Source organism: Metopolophium dirhodum, chromosome 9 (assembly GCF_019925205.1).
Source record: "Metopolophium dirhodum isolate CAU chromosome 9, ASM1992520v1, whole genome shotgun sequence".
NCBI classification, from domain to species: Eukaryota; Metazoa; Arthropoda; class Insecta; order Hemiptera; family Aphididae; genus Metopolophium; species Metopolophium dirhodum.
The window spans coordinates 8,185,415-8,200,239 of NC_083568.1; the positions used below are offsets into that span (position 1 = coordinate 8,185,415).

Genomic DNA, 14,825 nt, shown 5'->3' on the forward strand with positions numbered 1-14,825 from the left:
TTATTTATTTTTTAAACACGATTTCTTCATTTCAAACGCTAACCATTCATGATTTATATACTTCAAATTTTTATTTTATTTTTTAAAATAACGATGATATATAATTATTACATATAATATCATTGTATGTGTCTCAATTAAATAGGTGTTATATATATATATATGATAATTATAATACATAGGCTCATTGAAATAGCTCAAACATTTAGGACTCATTACTTTTATTTTTTAACATAAACATGTAAACTAACTAATTTGTGTTATATTGTCTGTTGTTTGTGATCTTCACGCATCGATCCAGGTTCTCAAGGTATAGCGTTCTTTTTTTTTTATTTTTACCATTTATTTAGAGAAAAATATAGAGCACGCTATTAGATCTGGTGACGTGGTTTTTCGTCCATGAAAACACACATTCACTAACACACTAAACACAACACACGCACACACACATATCACACACACACACCGCTTTAGCACCAAACCATTTTATTATAATACTAAAATTTAAATTTCTATTTTCTAGAAATTCCAAATATTAAAATTATTTTAGAGGTAGAATAAAATAGCTAAGCAAATTGTATCTTTTATATATTATAATTATTTTTTTATGTAACATACACTTTTGCTTAGTTTTTTCTATTAGCTTTGTTTGTTTATATATTTTTATATAATATGTACATCTTATAATATTTAATGTATATTTGTACAGTTTTCAGCATTTTCACTAATCAATATATTTTAACAAATCTATGCATTATATTATAGAATTAGAATTAAACGATTTAAATTTTATTTTATATATTTAAATACACGCATACATACCAATTGAATTTAAAAAAATACTTTTTACAAATAAGTTTATAAAAAAAACAACTATAGGTCCGTACCTGATTTAATTTTAGAGTAATAAACTATATTATATACCTATAATAATTAAATCGCAGTACTTATTGCTATTACATGACTGATAAATTAATGGTTTCACATTACGTATATATTAGCCAAACAAGAATGTTCACAGTAGTTGTTATAAAAGTTACCTAGAATAGCAAAAAAAAAAAATGGCGTTGGAATGACATTTGAGATTGATTCTAATGGTAAAGAATCTTTTGGTTTATGGCCACAAATAAATGTGAGGCTGTACATAATATTACATGTGAAACTATGTACATTATACACATATTGTATAATGAAATGTCATAATGAATTTCTTAAGTGCTCAAACTCTGTTTCTTGTAGGTAATTTATTAGACTTATACGAGCACTATAGATCCCCGTGTATATAATACAATACGTCAACTTTAATTTAATACTTCCACTTAATTTCATTAACCTCTAGATAATACTTTAACATTAATTAAAAAAAACATCGACCCTCCCGATAACACTTAAGTACCTAACATAAATTGCGACAATTTTTATGCAATTTTCATTTTTTTTTTTTTTTTTAATAATTAATAATGCATGCATTACGTTTCTATGCACATTTTAATTCATTAAAATGGAAATTAAATCGTTTCTAACATAGACTTAGTTTTAATATGTAACATATTATTATAATATTTAGTTTACGTAGACTTATAGACAATTAGTGTTTTTAATTTATTCATTTATATATTATTATAAATATATATATATTATATATTTTTTTTTTACAACTCTAATCCGGTTTAATAAACTGTAGGTGGCTGCGAACACAATACAAAATACTAATCAATGACGATACAGTCAGTTATATAATAGACATGTGCATGTGTTATAGTTGAAAAGCCGCGTTAATTTAAATACGAGGAAAACAATTGAAACAAGTCATTATTATATTTTTATTATCTAAACGTTTTAAAAAAAAAACTGTAAGCTATATCATTTTGCACATGTTTATTAAACACTTAACACTTTGGTTCCGATACGTTATTATTACTTTGAGCTAGATAGAAACTAGATCGTAGTAATGCGCTTATCCGCATAAAACAAATGTCTCGTGATTTCGTTCATATAGACATAATTTAACATTAAATAAGAATTTGCTCGAGAAAATGTGTTTTCAAAACGTCTTAAAAAAAAAATGTACCTACCCATTATTTATTACGAATCACATAATAATTTCAAAAATTATAATTACGATCCTCAAATTATTTATAATATTTTTTTTCATTGTTGTGTCGGAAAAAAATGTCTAAAAGTATTTTCCTCGGGCAAACTCTTGAGTTAGTACTTTTGTCTGGAATAAGAATGTTTTCAACAATACTTGTACTTTTTTTTCAAATGATATTATATAATATGAATCTAAATAAGTATATTTTACCACTAGAATTATGACGAAAACCTAATTAATGAGTATTTATTTTTTTTGCCGATAAAAAAAAATAAATATTTAAATTATTACACGGCGTAGGTATATCGGCAAATGTGCAGGGTAAAAATTAGTCCAACATTATAATAAGTTTTTATTTTAATGTGGAAACGTTGTAATAATATGTCAATATTTATCTTAAAACGAAACATTGATGCACGGGGAAAAAAATGCCATCTTTACTCGGAGTTTCTTTTTACGCTGGCATCATTATTTTCCCTTTATGACTACAACATCAACATCAAGGGTGAAATATATACAGTACAGTAGAAAGAGTGTTGAAAAGTTTCTCGTGGCATTTATATCTCATCTGCGAGATATTATATTTACGAATATTATGTACAATATAATATGATGATATACATACATTCTTAAACTACTTACATTATAGTCGTCATAACATTCTTATTCCATTTTGAGTATTATAATATAGTGATATCAATAATTTGGTGAGTTATATGATAAAGTCGGTTTATTTAATAGCATCATGGGTGTAATTATTAAACGAGTACACATTATTGCATAAATGCTTAATATTTACGCTTATGGTTCAAATAGCTTTATTGCTCACCGTTTCACGTTTTTACATTATTAATTTATTATTGGAATTCTTGTGGGTGTATTTTAGACAATGGCCGCCACAAAAAGAAACGCAGGACTGGCGTCAGGAGTTCCACGTCCTACACTCAACGACGAAGAGCTGGTTAGTACTGAACTGAACAGATCACTTGTACTTTTTTGTTATTAAAAAATAGTTTGTCAAATGAAAAAATTCCAACGTTTACTTTTTCAAAGTTTTCTTTTTATTTGCTTATTTAATTTTTTTTTTTTTAGCTCAACAGAGACTGTTTAAAAGTTGCCTCTCTTATCTATCAGTCTGAATCCAAAATAATACATTCTATTTCAATTTCACGAAATGTCTTATAAATTAAAAACGCGCGAAAATATAATAGAAAAATGAACTCATAAATTTTTATATTTTTCCCAACTGTTTGACATGATACGATACCAAATATATTTCTCTATTTTCTAATATACGCCTTCACTACATTGCCAAAAATAAGACGCATATCATTATTTCCATAAAGTTTTAGAAAAATAACAAATACGAGTACCTAAGGATAGGTACTAACTTGGGATAGTTAATTATTTTGATAGTAATAAATATCAAAACGAGTGAATTAAATTAATTTATAAGCAATTAATTTACATTAAACATTTTACTAATGTTTTTATGTTAGCCCTTAAAATATAAACACATTAATTTCATTTTATATTAATAATTTTTTTTTTTTATATAACGAATAGAGGTACATATTCGCACATGTATTTTTAATTATAATGAAAACTCATTAAAATTGTTTTATCATGATTCACTGTACATAGTTTATTTAAATTATTCATTCATTCGATATAAATTTACACTGTACCTGTATAGTGTATACCCTATAGAAAAATGTATAAAAAGTTGTTTGTGATTCATTAAAATCTATATCACACGGTTCTGAATCTTTTATTCGAACCGTACTCGGTTTTTGCCACATGGTTGTCGATTCGAATCAATTTTGGACACCTTTGAAATTCCAACTCAATGCGACATATTTTATAAATGAGGTAATAACATTTTAAAATATGTGACATTGTGACAAAGTACTTCGGATGAAAAAAAAAAAGAGGAAAACAATATCGAACATAATTACATAATGATAATAATAGAAACACTGCGACTAATTTTAGGCCACGTAACGATTATGTTTTCGAAACGGACGCGTTATTGGATCACTTCGATAATATTTTAATAATATATTATATTGTCTAATACCCGCGGTCTTAAACAATATTTCAGAAAATGCACGTGTACAAAAAAGCTCTGCAAGCTCTAATCTATCCAATATCATCGACCACGCCGCATAATTTCGTCTCGTGGACTGCAACTTCACCGACGTATTGTTACGAATGTGAAGGGCTGCTGTGGGGCATCGCCCGGCAAGGGGTACGGTGCACCGAATGCGGGGTCAAGTGCCACGAGAAGTGCAAAGAGCTCTTAAACGCCGACTGTTTGCAAAGTGAGCCGTAACTTTTAAAAAAAAAATTACTGTTATTTAAACTATTACAAACGTGGCGAGCAATAACAATAATTGGGCGCCGTTGGAAATAATATTATAAAATATAATATTTAACCGACCGACACTAATTATTATTATAGCTGAAACGCGACATGTGTCGTATATAGTAATATGGCACGCATTCGTCATGATATAATATGAGGACCGACAGTAATTATTTTATCCAGAAACAAAAGCCCCACCAATGTATATTATGAGTATATATATAAATTATAATTATAAAAACCTAAATTAAGCTAAACAAAAAAAACTACAATATTACGCCACGTACCTACAACCGATATGTATAAAAGCATCACGGTGATGAATGACATACGTTTTTAATTTAATGTTATTAAAATCAAAAATAATTTAAAATATGCAAACAAATGCATCATATTTTTTATTCTCACAGCAGAAGAATACACATTTTATCTAATAGCATCACATCAAATAAATATAATATACATTCATCCCAAGTGGTACGTTTATAAACATGAACCTATACGCAGTGAATACTTTTTCGAATGATGTCTGGAATTTTGTTCGAATTCGCTTTGCGACTTGCACATTTCTATACAGCATTTGCCATTAACCCACACTTTTTAGGACCCCCGGGAGGATCTACCTGATCAAACTTTGAATAGAAACAACTTTAAGACCCGTTCTATTTTTTTATTAGTGACATACCAAATGACGTAGAACAATGGACCAGATGAAAAAATTTCGACCATAAAAAGTGGTCATATTTTTAAAGTTTTTGAAAATCTTTGTACGAATAAACATATTTGTTCATGCGGTGTAAAATAAAAACGAGCAAATATACATTTAAAATATCATTTCATATTCGTATTTCGTACACCGGAAAACCACTTACAATTACCTACAAATATTATTGAAAGAACTAAAACGTATGTAATTTTTTTTTTTTTTGCTTCCTATAAATAATAGGAGCGGCCGAAAAAAGTTCAAAACACGGTGCCGAAGATAAAGCGATATCAATTATACAGGCGATGAAGGACAGGATGTTGCAACGCGAACGAGATCATCCAGAGATTTTCGAACTCATCAGGTTAGTTACCATTTTTAAATCACATACCAAATTTAGTAAATTAACAACAAAACCGTAAGAGCCTTGAGTGCAATTGTTGGTAAACTGCAATTGTAGATATTTCACAGCAGGCTGCATGAGTTTCAGTCAATTTAATGTCAACATTTTCCCTAAACAATTCCGGTAGGAATCACTATTATATTAATTTCTACTTGAATGTTACTATTCAACTACCCACCCTGTCAAACATAATTTTAAAGTTTGGTTTATTGTTGATATCCATAAAAATTAAAAACATCTCTCAACAGCCCGCATTTTTTTTGACTATATTGTGCCATAGGTACAATATTATCAATTAAAAAACGGGCAATTTCCAAGAACAAAAAGTGGAATATTATTCCGTTAATAATTCCAATACGGGACACAAAAATATACTTTATAACATTTTATGTATTTTTATTTCTTAATCGATTATCTAAGATACTACATATATAGTATTTTCAACACCAACTTAAACCACAGTGGAAAATTTTAAAACAGTCAGTATACTGTTGTATCTCAAGCTATTACTTTTTTTTTTCGTCCGAGTATAACGAACACGAATAGTCTTTAAATGAATCGTAACTCGTATAAAAGAAATATATTATCTACCAACGATGTCGGGACACTGCACGCACGACGATATCCCCGTAAACGGAAACATATGGCAACCGTTGGAAAAGGATCGGGGTCAAAATGGGACGACACGCGCGACGTAATATAATATAATATATATAGAGCTCATTAAACAATCGTCTCGAGACAAATGGAACACCGTCCGATTAATTTCAATCTGCTCGTCATCGGACACACTATATTATATTCTATTGCGAACATACTGCGGGGTCATAACAGATCTCCTACACACGGCCGGATTGAATTCAGTACCGTCGAAAATCTGTTGTGTTGGAGTTAGATATTATGACCGAAACGACGACGGCGTTGACGAGTGCGGACGATGCGATTTGTAATGCGGTCACACCGATAAAGAAATAAATCGCCGATATGTCGACAAATGACACCCCGCGTGTTTATTCGAAATGTGGCTCGATCTCGTTTGTGCGAAAAAAAAGCCGAAACAGAGATACCGGGTCATTGGGAAACACGCGTATATTATACACGACGTCTGGAGAAGAAGTCCTTATTTAGTTTGACATAATACGCGCAGTGTTGGGTGTGGTGGACGAAAAAAAAAAATTGGTTGTTATGTGTTTTTTTTTTCAATTATACGCAGATCAGTGTTCGGCGTTGAGGAGAAAAGCCATCAGGGTCATATTAAAGCGGTGAAACAATCGGTTTTGGATGGTACTTGCAAGTGGTCAGCAAAAATTGCCATCACAGGTTTGTTTAATAATAAAAAAAAAAAAAACCAATTTGACGTTATGAGCAGACGACTTCAAAGAGCTTTGTGTGGCAACCTTCATTGTGCTTGGTGTTGAATTTTATGGAATTGGTGTTTTACTATTTTGATATGTTTAACCCCTCCTCATATGTGTATTTTTTAAGCACGAGATTTTTAATGAAAATTCTTTCAATCAACTATAATTTTGTGTATTTTTTTTTTTTTAACTATACTTTTGTGCATGTTTTATTGTTATTTCACTAATACAAATGTCTGAAATGTGTTTACAAACGTTTATATTTTTCCTCGCTTACATCTATGATGCATTCAAAAATATTAAGAAAGAATTTTCATTTATTTAAATCTAAACATTTTCTATTTTGGTTCCTTTCCTCCGATCAATTTGTGTGTAAATATTTGTTTTTATTGTTTTGGTTTTTGCGTATTTGAAGAACCATGTTTTCTGTGGAACCTGATATGCATATCGATTCCTTGGAGCAAGCGGAAGCTATCGTTCTTGAAGGCACTTCTAAATGGTCGTGCAAAATCGAAATAACAGGTCAGCGGTTAGGCTTATTAGGGTTCACTTACTCACAGCTTAGAAATTGGAATCGAGCAAACATTTGCTAATATTTAAATTTCAAATCAAACAAATCACATAATTCATCGATATCTAGTTAGCAGAAGTAACTTAAAAGACGTCTTCCGATAAAAATTAACGCTTATTGCATGCATTTATAATATTGTTGTCGTTGTATAGTATGCACGTGCAAACTATTGTACATATAGCTTTAGAATGAACCTTTGCTTTAGACTTATATAACTCATATTTTTAAATAATTATTGATTATAACATTTCATTTTTACTATAGTAAAATGTGCTCAAGGGCTCATCGCAAAAGACAAAAGTGGTACATCAGACCCATACGTAACTGTTCAAGTGGGTAAAGTTAAAAAAAGAACGCGAACTATGCCTCAAGAGCTCAATCCTGTTTGGAATGAAAAATTTTATTTGTAAGTATTTCTTACTCTCTTCTCTGTCTCTCGCTGTATGTAATATTATATTATATGTACAAATATGGACTTATACATTTTTCAACATTCATAGCGAGTGCCACAATTCTTCGGATCGAATTAAAGTCAGGGTATGGGACGAGGACAACGACCTGAAATCGAGACTCAGGCAAAAATTAACCAGAGAATCGGACGATTTTTTAGGACAAACTATTATCGAGGTATATATACATCAAATACATAATATTTGTGCGGGAGTAAAAGAGTAAGTATTTAGGTTCGGACGTTGTCGGGCGAAATGGACGTTTGGTACAATCTCGAAAAAAGGACTGATAAATCGGCGGTATCCGGTGCTATTCGATTACATATCAATGTAGAAATCAAAGGAGAGGAAAAAGTCGCTCCTTACCATATCCAATACACGTGTCTCCACGAAAACCTATTTCACTCGTTGTGCGAAAACAACGCTGGAATAGTTCACCTACCTCAAGCTAAGGGAGAAGACGGGTGGAAGTTGTATTTTGAATCTCCCGCGCAAGATATTGTCGACGAGTTCGCCATGAGATACGGCATTGAGTCCATTTACCAAGCAATGACGTAAGTTTATTATGCGTTGTTTTATTTTTAAACTATAATATTAATAGAGTTAATCTCCGATTCTAGACACTTCCATTGTCTTTCGACAAAATATTTATGCCCTGGCGTCCCAGCGGTAATGAGTACTTTGTTAGCGAATATCAATGCCTACTATGCACACACAACATCCAGCTCCGCCGTTAGCGCGAGCGATCGTTTTGCAGCATCGAATTTCGGAGTAACTATCATTGCTGATAAAAATATTATACAACGTCACTTCTAATCATGAAATCATTTAAATCGTCTTTATTCGTTATTTGTAGAAAGAAAAATTCGTAAAGCTGCTCGATCAATTACATAATTCGCTCAGAATAGATTTATCAATGTATAGAAATAACTTTCCGGCATCCAGTCAAGAAAAATTAATGGATCTTAAATCGACTGTCGATTTGTTGACCAGTATCACATTTTTCAGAATGAAGGTAATTTTATTTTTAAACATAACCATAATGGTATATAGTAGCACGATAATTATTACATGGTTTATATTTAGGTACAAGAACTTTCAAGTCCACCCAGAGCTAGTACCGTTGTCAAGGACTGCGTCAAAGCATGTCTAAGGTCGACTTATCAATTCCTGTTTGCTAATTGTTATGATTTATACGGCAGAGAATATCAGGTATTTATTAATTATTTTGCTTGTCGAAATTAAATGTTAGACATTTGTGGATTTGGGTTTTAAGTATAACCATTGAACTTATTTTAAATTTTAAAACGTTAAGCCCAAATTATTCAAAAATATATATTATATACCTAACTAAATTAACTTTTTTTTAAAAGACTGATCCAAATGAAAAGAGAGATGAAGACACGGGACCAAAGTTAGATGATTTAGGCTTTTGGGATAAGCTTGTAGCACTCGTTGCTTCCGTAATCGAAGAAGATAGAAATAGTTATGCACCTGTTTTGAGTCAATTCCCCGCAGAACTCAATATAGGACAGGTAAATAAATATCTAATATATTTTTAATAGTATTATTTACATATTATTTTACTCTAATACACCTAATGACGTATATTTATAAATAAAAATATTGTTTACAGTTGTCCGCAGCAACAATGTGGAGCTTCTTCGCCGTAGACATGAAGTATGCTCTAGAAGAACATGAAACACACAGACTTTGTAAAACTTCAGCATACATGAACCTACATTTCAAAGTAAAATGGTTGTTTACTAATTATGTAAAAGATGCACCGCCGTACAAAGACGCAATTCCCGAGTACCCATCTTGGTTTGAACCGTTTGTAATGCAATGGCTAAATGAAAACGACGACGTTTCGTTGGAATATTTGCACGGAGCTTTTAACAGGGACAAAAAAGATGGGGTGAGCAGTCGTCGTCTTCTTAAACTTTGATCAGAAAGTTTTTTAAACTTTATTTTTTAATTATAGTTTCAAAGAAGTTCGGAGCATGCCTTATTTTCCAACTCAGTGGTGGACGTATTCACTCAGCTTACACAATGTTTTGGGGTCATATCGAAATTGGAATGTCCCGACCCCGAGATATCCAATCGATACATGAAAAGACTTGCTAAGACAATTGTCAAAGTGTTATTGGCATACGTAGACATAGTTCAAAAAGAATTTGACGCTAAAGAGCTGGATGAAAGAACTGTAAGTTTAAAATATTTTACTCGTATATATATATATATTATATAAATATGCTATGTACAAAGCATATATTAAATTAATTAATTAAATGTGCAGGCTTGTATATTAATGAATAACATCCAACAACTACGAGTACAACTAACAAAAATGTTCGAATCAATGGGTGGCAAACAGCTGGAAGAAGATGCTACAGATATTCTAAACGACTTACAAACGCAATTATTAAAAGCATTAGATGAACTATCTGGAAAATTCGGAAAAAGGTATATACAATTAATTATGTTTAACTTATTTATAAGCGTATAATTATGTATAGATACATTATTTGATTGATTACCTGTATTAAAGTACTAACAATTTCGAGATGTTTAAGTATTAATATTATTATCCGCGACGAAAATAAATATACAATAACGAAAAATGTAATCAAATGTTTTAGTTTGGAACCTCAAATAAAGAAAAGCGTTAAAGAACTTGGTGAGTTATTGCAAAGTATCAAAGGAGGTAGCCAAAATCCACAACAAGTGTCTATGATGGAAGTAGATGAAATATTAAGGCCATTGATGGATTTAATGGATGGCTCATTATCATTATTTGCTCAAACTTGCGAGAAACCCGTACTAAAACGAATTCTTCGTGAACTGTGGAAACTCGTGATAAGAATATTGGAAAGATCAGTAGTCTTACCACCGATGATGGATAAAAGTGTAAGAGATATTATTTTAAATAAATAACACAAAATACTATACGATTTATGAGGTTTGTAATATTGTTTTTATAAACTCATTATTTTTAATTTAGATGATATTGAAAAACCTTAGTGAAAACGCTAGATCGCTAGCAGCTAATGCTAGAATTGAAGACATGTCCAGATTAATTAGAAACCACATGGCTGGAAAGCAAGACGTTAAAAACGCTCTAACTGGAGTGATGGTGATTATACAAATTATATTATAACATATTTACATATTAATACACTCAATCTATAACAACTGACTTAAATAAACATAAAGCATTCGCTCTCAACAGACAATTTTTTTTCACTTAAATTTCCACAATACAACATAACTCATAAATATGGTATTTTTGCATTTATTTTCGATACGACGATACCTAATACAATTATGATCACCCGGCGTTTTGTATAGGCAATTAAGCAACACCTATGTCTTTTCCATAATCATTTGTTTATAATAAATAATAATAATATATAATTTATATTTATGTATTACCTGCCAATGTATTTGATAAAATAAAACCCACCGGTGAATGTGAAATTTGAATTTTATTTTCGAAGACATAAAAATGTAGTAGTTATATAGTTTAAATGAATAAATAAGTTTAAAGTTTTTATAATATATAAATAAAATACTCGAAATCGTGTGTAATAAATAACAACAAAAATGGTGTTTTTCTCCTTAACATCGACTTCTTCTGGATACTTCTCAAACACAATAAATAAAATATGTTAACTTTGAACTAAAACAGACTGAGTTAGATATATTACGGTTAAATTCGATGACAATAAACTGTTTGGTCATATGTATAGCACTATAGCAAGAAAATTATTTTATAAATCCAATGCTTTTATGGAAAAAAATAACAATTATCGACCACCAACCAAACCTATTACCGGACGGTATATAATGTTCTATATGTATTGTTCCTACGAAAAAACAATCCACTAATTATTTTTTGAACATATGTATTTTTTTAGGATATGGAAAAGAACTTGAATACTAAGCAGTGCAGGGTCTTAGAATCTGCACTGAAAACAATTAAGACTTATTTCCACGCCGGTGGAAATGGACTAAAAAAGAAGTATTTGGATAAAAGCTCAGATCTTTTATCTTTGTGCTACGCTTTGTCGCTTTACACAAGATCCACTGACGAACTAATCAAGACGTTTGTGTTGTCACAATTACATCAAGGTGTGATTTATTTATAATTGTTAAAATAAGAAAAAGGGGGCGAATTTCTTATTTTTGACCAAAGGTTTAATTATTGGATTTGAATTGTGTGATTAATATTGATAATAATAAATATTTTAATTCTATAAAGTACCACAAAAAAATGACCCATTACCCCGACAACCGTCACTGATGAGTGGTACCGAGGTAAAAGATGAAATGGACGAAATGGATTATGACGAAGATGACGAAACCGAAGAGGAAGAAGCATTAGACGAAGCAGAAGAAGATGTAAAATCAATGGGAAGTCGAATGGAAAAACTATTTGAAATTTCAAGAAGACCATTACAAGGTAAAATTGTAATCTCTAAAGTATACATTATTTTTGAAACCCTTTAAAATTACTTATAATCATGTAAACAGTTACCTAATATAATATAATTTGGTATTATGGACGTACAACCATTGTACCATAAGCTTATACTAATTTATATAAAATTTATAGTGTAATATTATAGTAGCTATGGGTGCAAAATAGGTACCTATTATAGTGTATACCTACTTTAAGTTAATAAGTTCTTATATTTTGTGTATATACCCAATATACAAAAATACAAGAAAAAAAACGATTCTTTAAACTTTCTTCGCATGACTAGAAGTAGTTTTAAATATTTATGATAATGTTTAAAAGTTACTAACGAAAAATTGTTTTATATTTTTGTTTATATATTTATAATTAGAAAATTACGTATATGAAGAACCTTATGGAGAAATTTCCATTAACGTTTACATTGAAACACATCCAACAAATAACGAATTTAAGCTCACTGTAACAGGTATGTATTATATTTTAATATTTTTCTCAATTAATATTTAGATTTTTAAATAATGAATCGAGAATTTTCATTTAAAACTAAAAATAATTGTATATGTTTACAATAATACATCATAACATATAAGAGCTTATGATTATGAAAACATACGAAATATTGTGAAAAAATATTAAATTCGCAAACATTCAAAAATAACAAGCAACTGCAATCGACAAATAGCTATATTTTTTGTGTCATTTGCAAAATGTTCATTAATAAACCTTTCTCGGTCTGTTTGCTAAATGGCTTTTGTATTGATTCTTTTATTACATATAACTCTACGTATTTGCATTGATTCTATACCTTCTATTATATTTACTTAAAAACGTGTTTGTGTTGAACATAGGATATTTTTTCTCTTTGTGTCGGATGTTCACATGACACACGACCAAAAGAATATAAAATCATAAAAACACGCTGAAACCATAAAACCTATACAGTATACACTATTCTCGTCACTTTTAGTACTCATACCTCAATAAAAAAATAAAAAAAACCCATTGATTTCTGATAATGGAACAACGCAATCTAGTTTGGTTTACGAAAATACATAAAATCGTATTCGTTTCACTTTTCACTTGCATCTAATAAAATCTCATTTTATACCAATATAGTACCAATATTTATTAGAAAATATAAACTGGAACATAATATTATATGATGTTCGTCCTCTAAATATATCGAACTTAACCGCCTAATAATATATAAAAAAAAGTACTGATTCCATAATAATCCCATGAGTGAACTATACCATCGATTATTCAATAATAATAATTAATGATGATACAAATCACTGTAAGTAAACATGCTGAAAACGAGCCAAATTACATCGCGTTAAATATCTATTAATTAGTTTGGTGTTAACGCAACGTATAGCTATTATAATAATAATTCGTCTTTATTACGATACAATTTTCCATAGTAAACCCGTCACGTTTAACACTTTTACTTTTCGGGGTTATGGGTATCATTAACCCTACAACTAGTGGTGTACATTATGTCTAACATAAAAGTTGTAATAATACGAGTTAGGTAGGCGGTGCTCTTATATACGCGTACTTGGGTGTGTATTCATAATAGGATACTTTTCAAAAGTAATTTTCCCTTTAAAACGAATCATTGCACTAAAATATAATAATACTAATACAACTAGGTACTTACTATTACATGTAGAAATAAACTAATTGAATGCTATAATTCTACTAAACATAAAAATATATTAAGTATAGGTATTGTTATATTATCAATAGACAGGTCCGAGTAGACTCGCGTCAATAGGATATTATTATTCTTGTCCGATAAAATTGATCGAGTAAATCGAAATGCATAAAATGTGTTGCATTTTAAATATTTCATCAACATCCCGCATTACGTCACACAATAATATTTTTCATATCGTAAGCTTTGTAATACATGCTTATAATATTCACTATGATATATTTTACCGTAATGACGTCCGTGTTACAGTGGTCGCTGCCAACACGCTGGTATGGCCGACGACTGGTATGTTTCGCCCGTTTGTCGAGGTGAACCTCATTGGACCGAGACTAGCGGACAAGAAGAGAAAACAGTCGACGAAGAGCAAGTCGGGCAGTTGGAGCCCTAGATACAACGAAGCGTTTGTTTTGTAAGTATAATATTATAATGATTTAGTCGACATCGCATCGTTTTCACGATCGATATTATATTTTTTCGTACAGTTCGATTAGCGCCATCGAAGACTTGGAATGTTACGAATTGCATTTTTGCGTGAAAGACTACTGTTTCGCTCGGGAAGATCGGCTCGTAGGCGTGGCGGTTTTGCAGATGCGACACGTTCCGATAATGGTAATTAATAATAACAAAAACGAAAAACTTTTTTTACCGTTTCATCTGACCCTTTGACGTTTGTAC

At 30.4% G+C, this 14,825-nt stretch overlaps 1 protein-coding gene across 6 annotated transcripts in view; it reads left to right on the forward strand.

Moving 5' to 3' along the window:
• The window catches only part of LOC132951894 (protein unc-13 homolog B), a 185,883-nt gene that overhangs the window by 167,584 nt on the left and 3,474 nt on the right, over window positions 1–14,825 (forward strand). For 5 of the 6 annotated variants that reach the window (XM_061023935.1, XM_061023937.1, XM_061023936.1 and 2 more), the window contains 21 exons: window positions 2,982–3,056; window positions 4,200–4,419; window positions 5,410–5,530; window positions 6,783–6,889; window positions 7,763–7,904; window positions 7,999–8,125; window positions 8,182–8,501; window positions 8,568–8,718; window positions 8,804–8,962; window positions 9,034–9,159; window positions 9,321–9,482; window positions 9,584–9,865; window positions 9,932–10,153; window positions 10,247–10,413; window positions 10,590–10,857; window positions 10,952–11,083; window positions 11,868–12,081; window positions 12,212–12,412; window positions 12,801–12,896; window positions 14,400–14,559; window positions 14,633–14,759. In XM_061023935.1, coding sequence (XP_060879918.1) covers window positions 2,982–3,056; window positions 4,200–4,419; window positions 5,410–5,530; window positions 6,783–6,889; window positions 7,763–7,904; window positions 7,999–8,125; window positions 8,182–8,501; window positions 8,568–8,718; window positions 8,804–8,962; window positions 9,034–9,159; window positions 9,321–9,482; window positions 9,584–9,865; window positions 9,932–10,153; window positions 10,247–10,413; window positions 10,590–10,857; window positions 10,952–11,083; window positions 11,868–12,081; window positions 12,212–12,412; window positions 12,801–12,896; window positions 14,400–14,559; window positions 14,633–14,759 — 3,579 coding nt within the window. Of the gene's footprint in view, window positions 1–2,981; window positions 3,057–4,199; window positions 4,420–5,409; window positions 5,531–6,782; window positions 6,890–7,342; window positions 7,450–7,762; window positions 7,905–7,998; window positions 8,126–8,181; window positions 8,502–8,567; window positions 8,719–8,803; window positions 8,963–9,033; window positions 9,160–9,320; window positions 9,483–9,583; window positions 9,866–9,931; window positions 10,154–10,246; window positions 10,414–10,589; window positions 10,858–10,951; window positions 11,084–11,867; window positions 12,082–12,211; window positions 12,413–12,800; window positions 12,897–14,399; window positions 14,560–14,632; window positions 14,760–14,825 lie in introns of all 6 variants that reach the window. The other variant, XM_061023933.1, reaches the window with a different exon arrangement.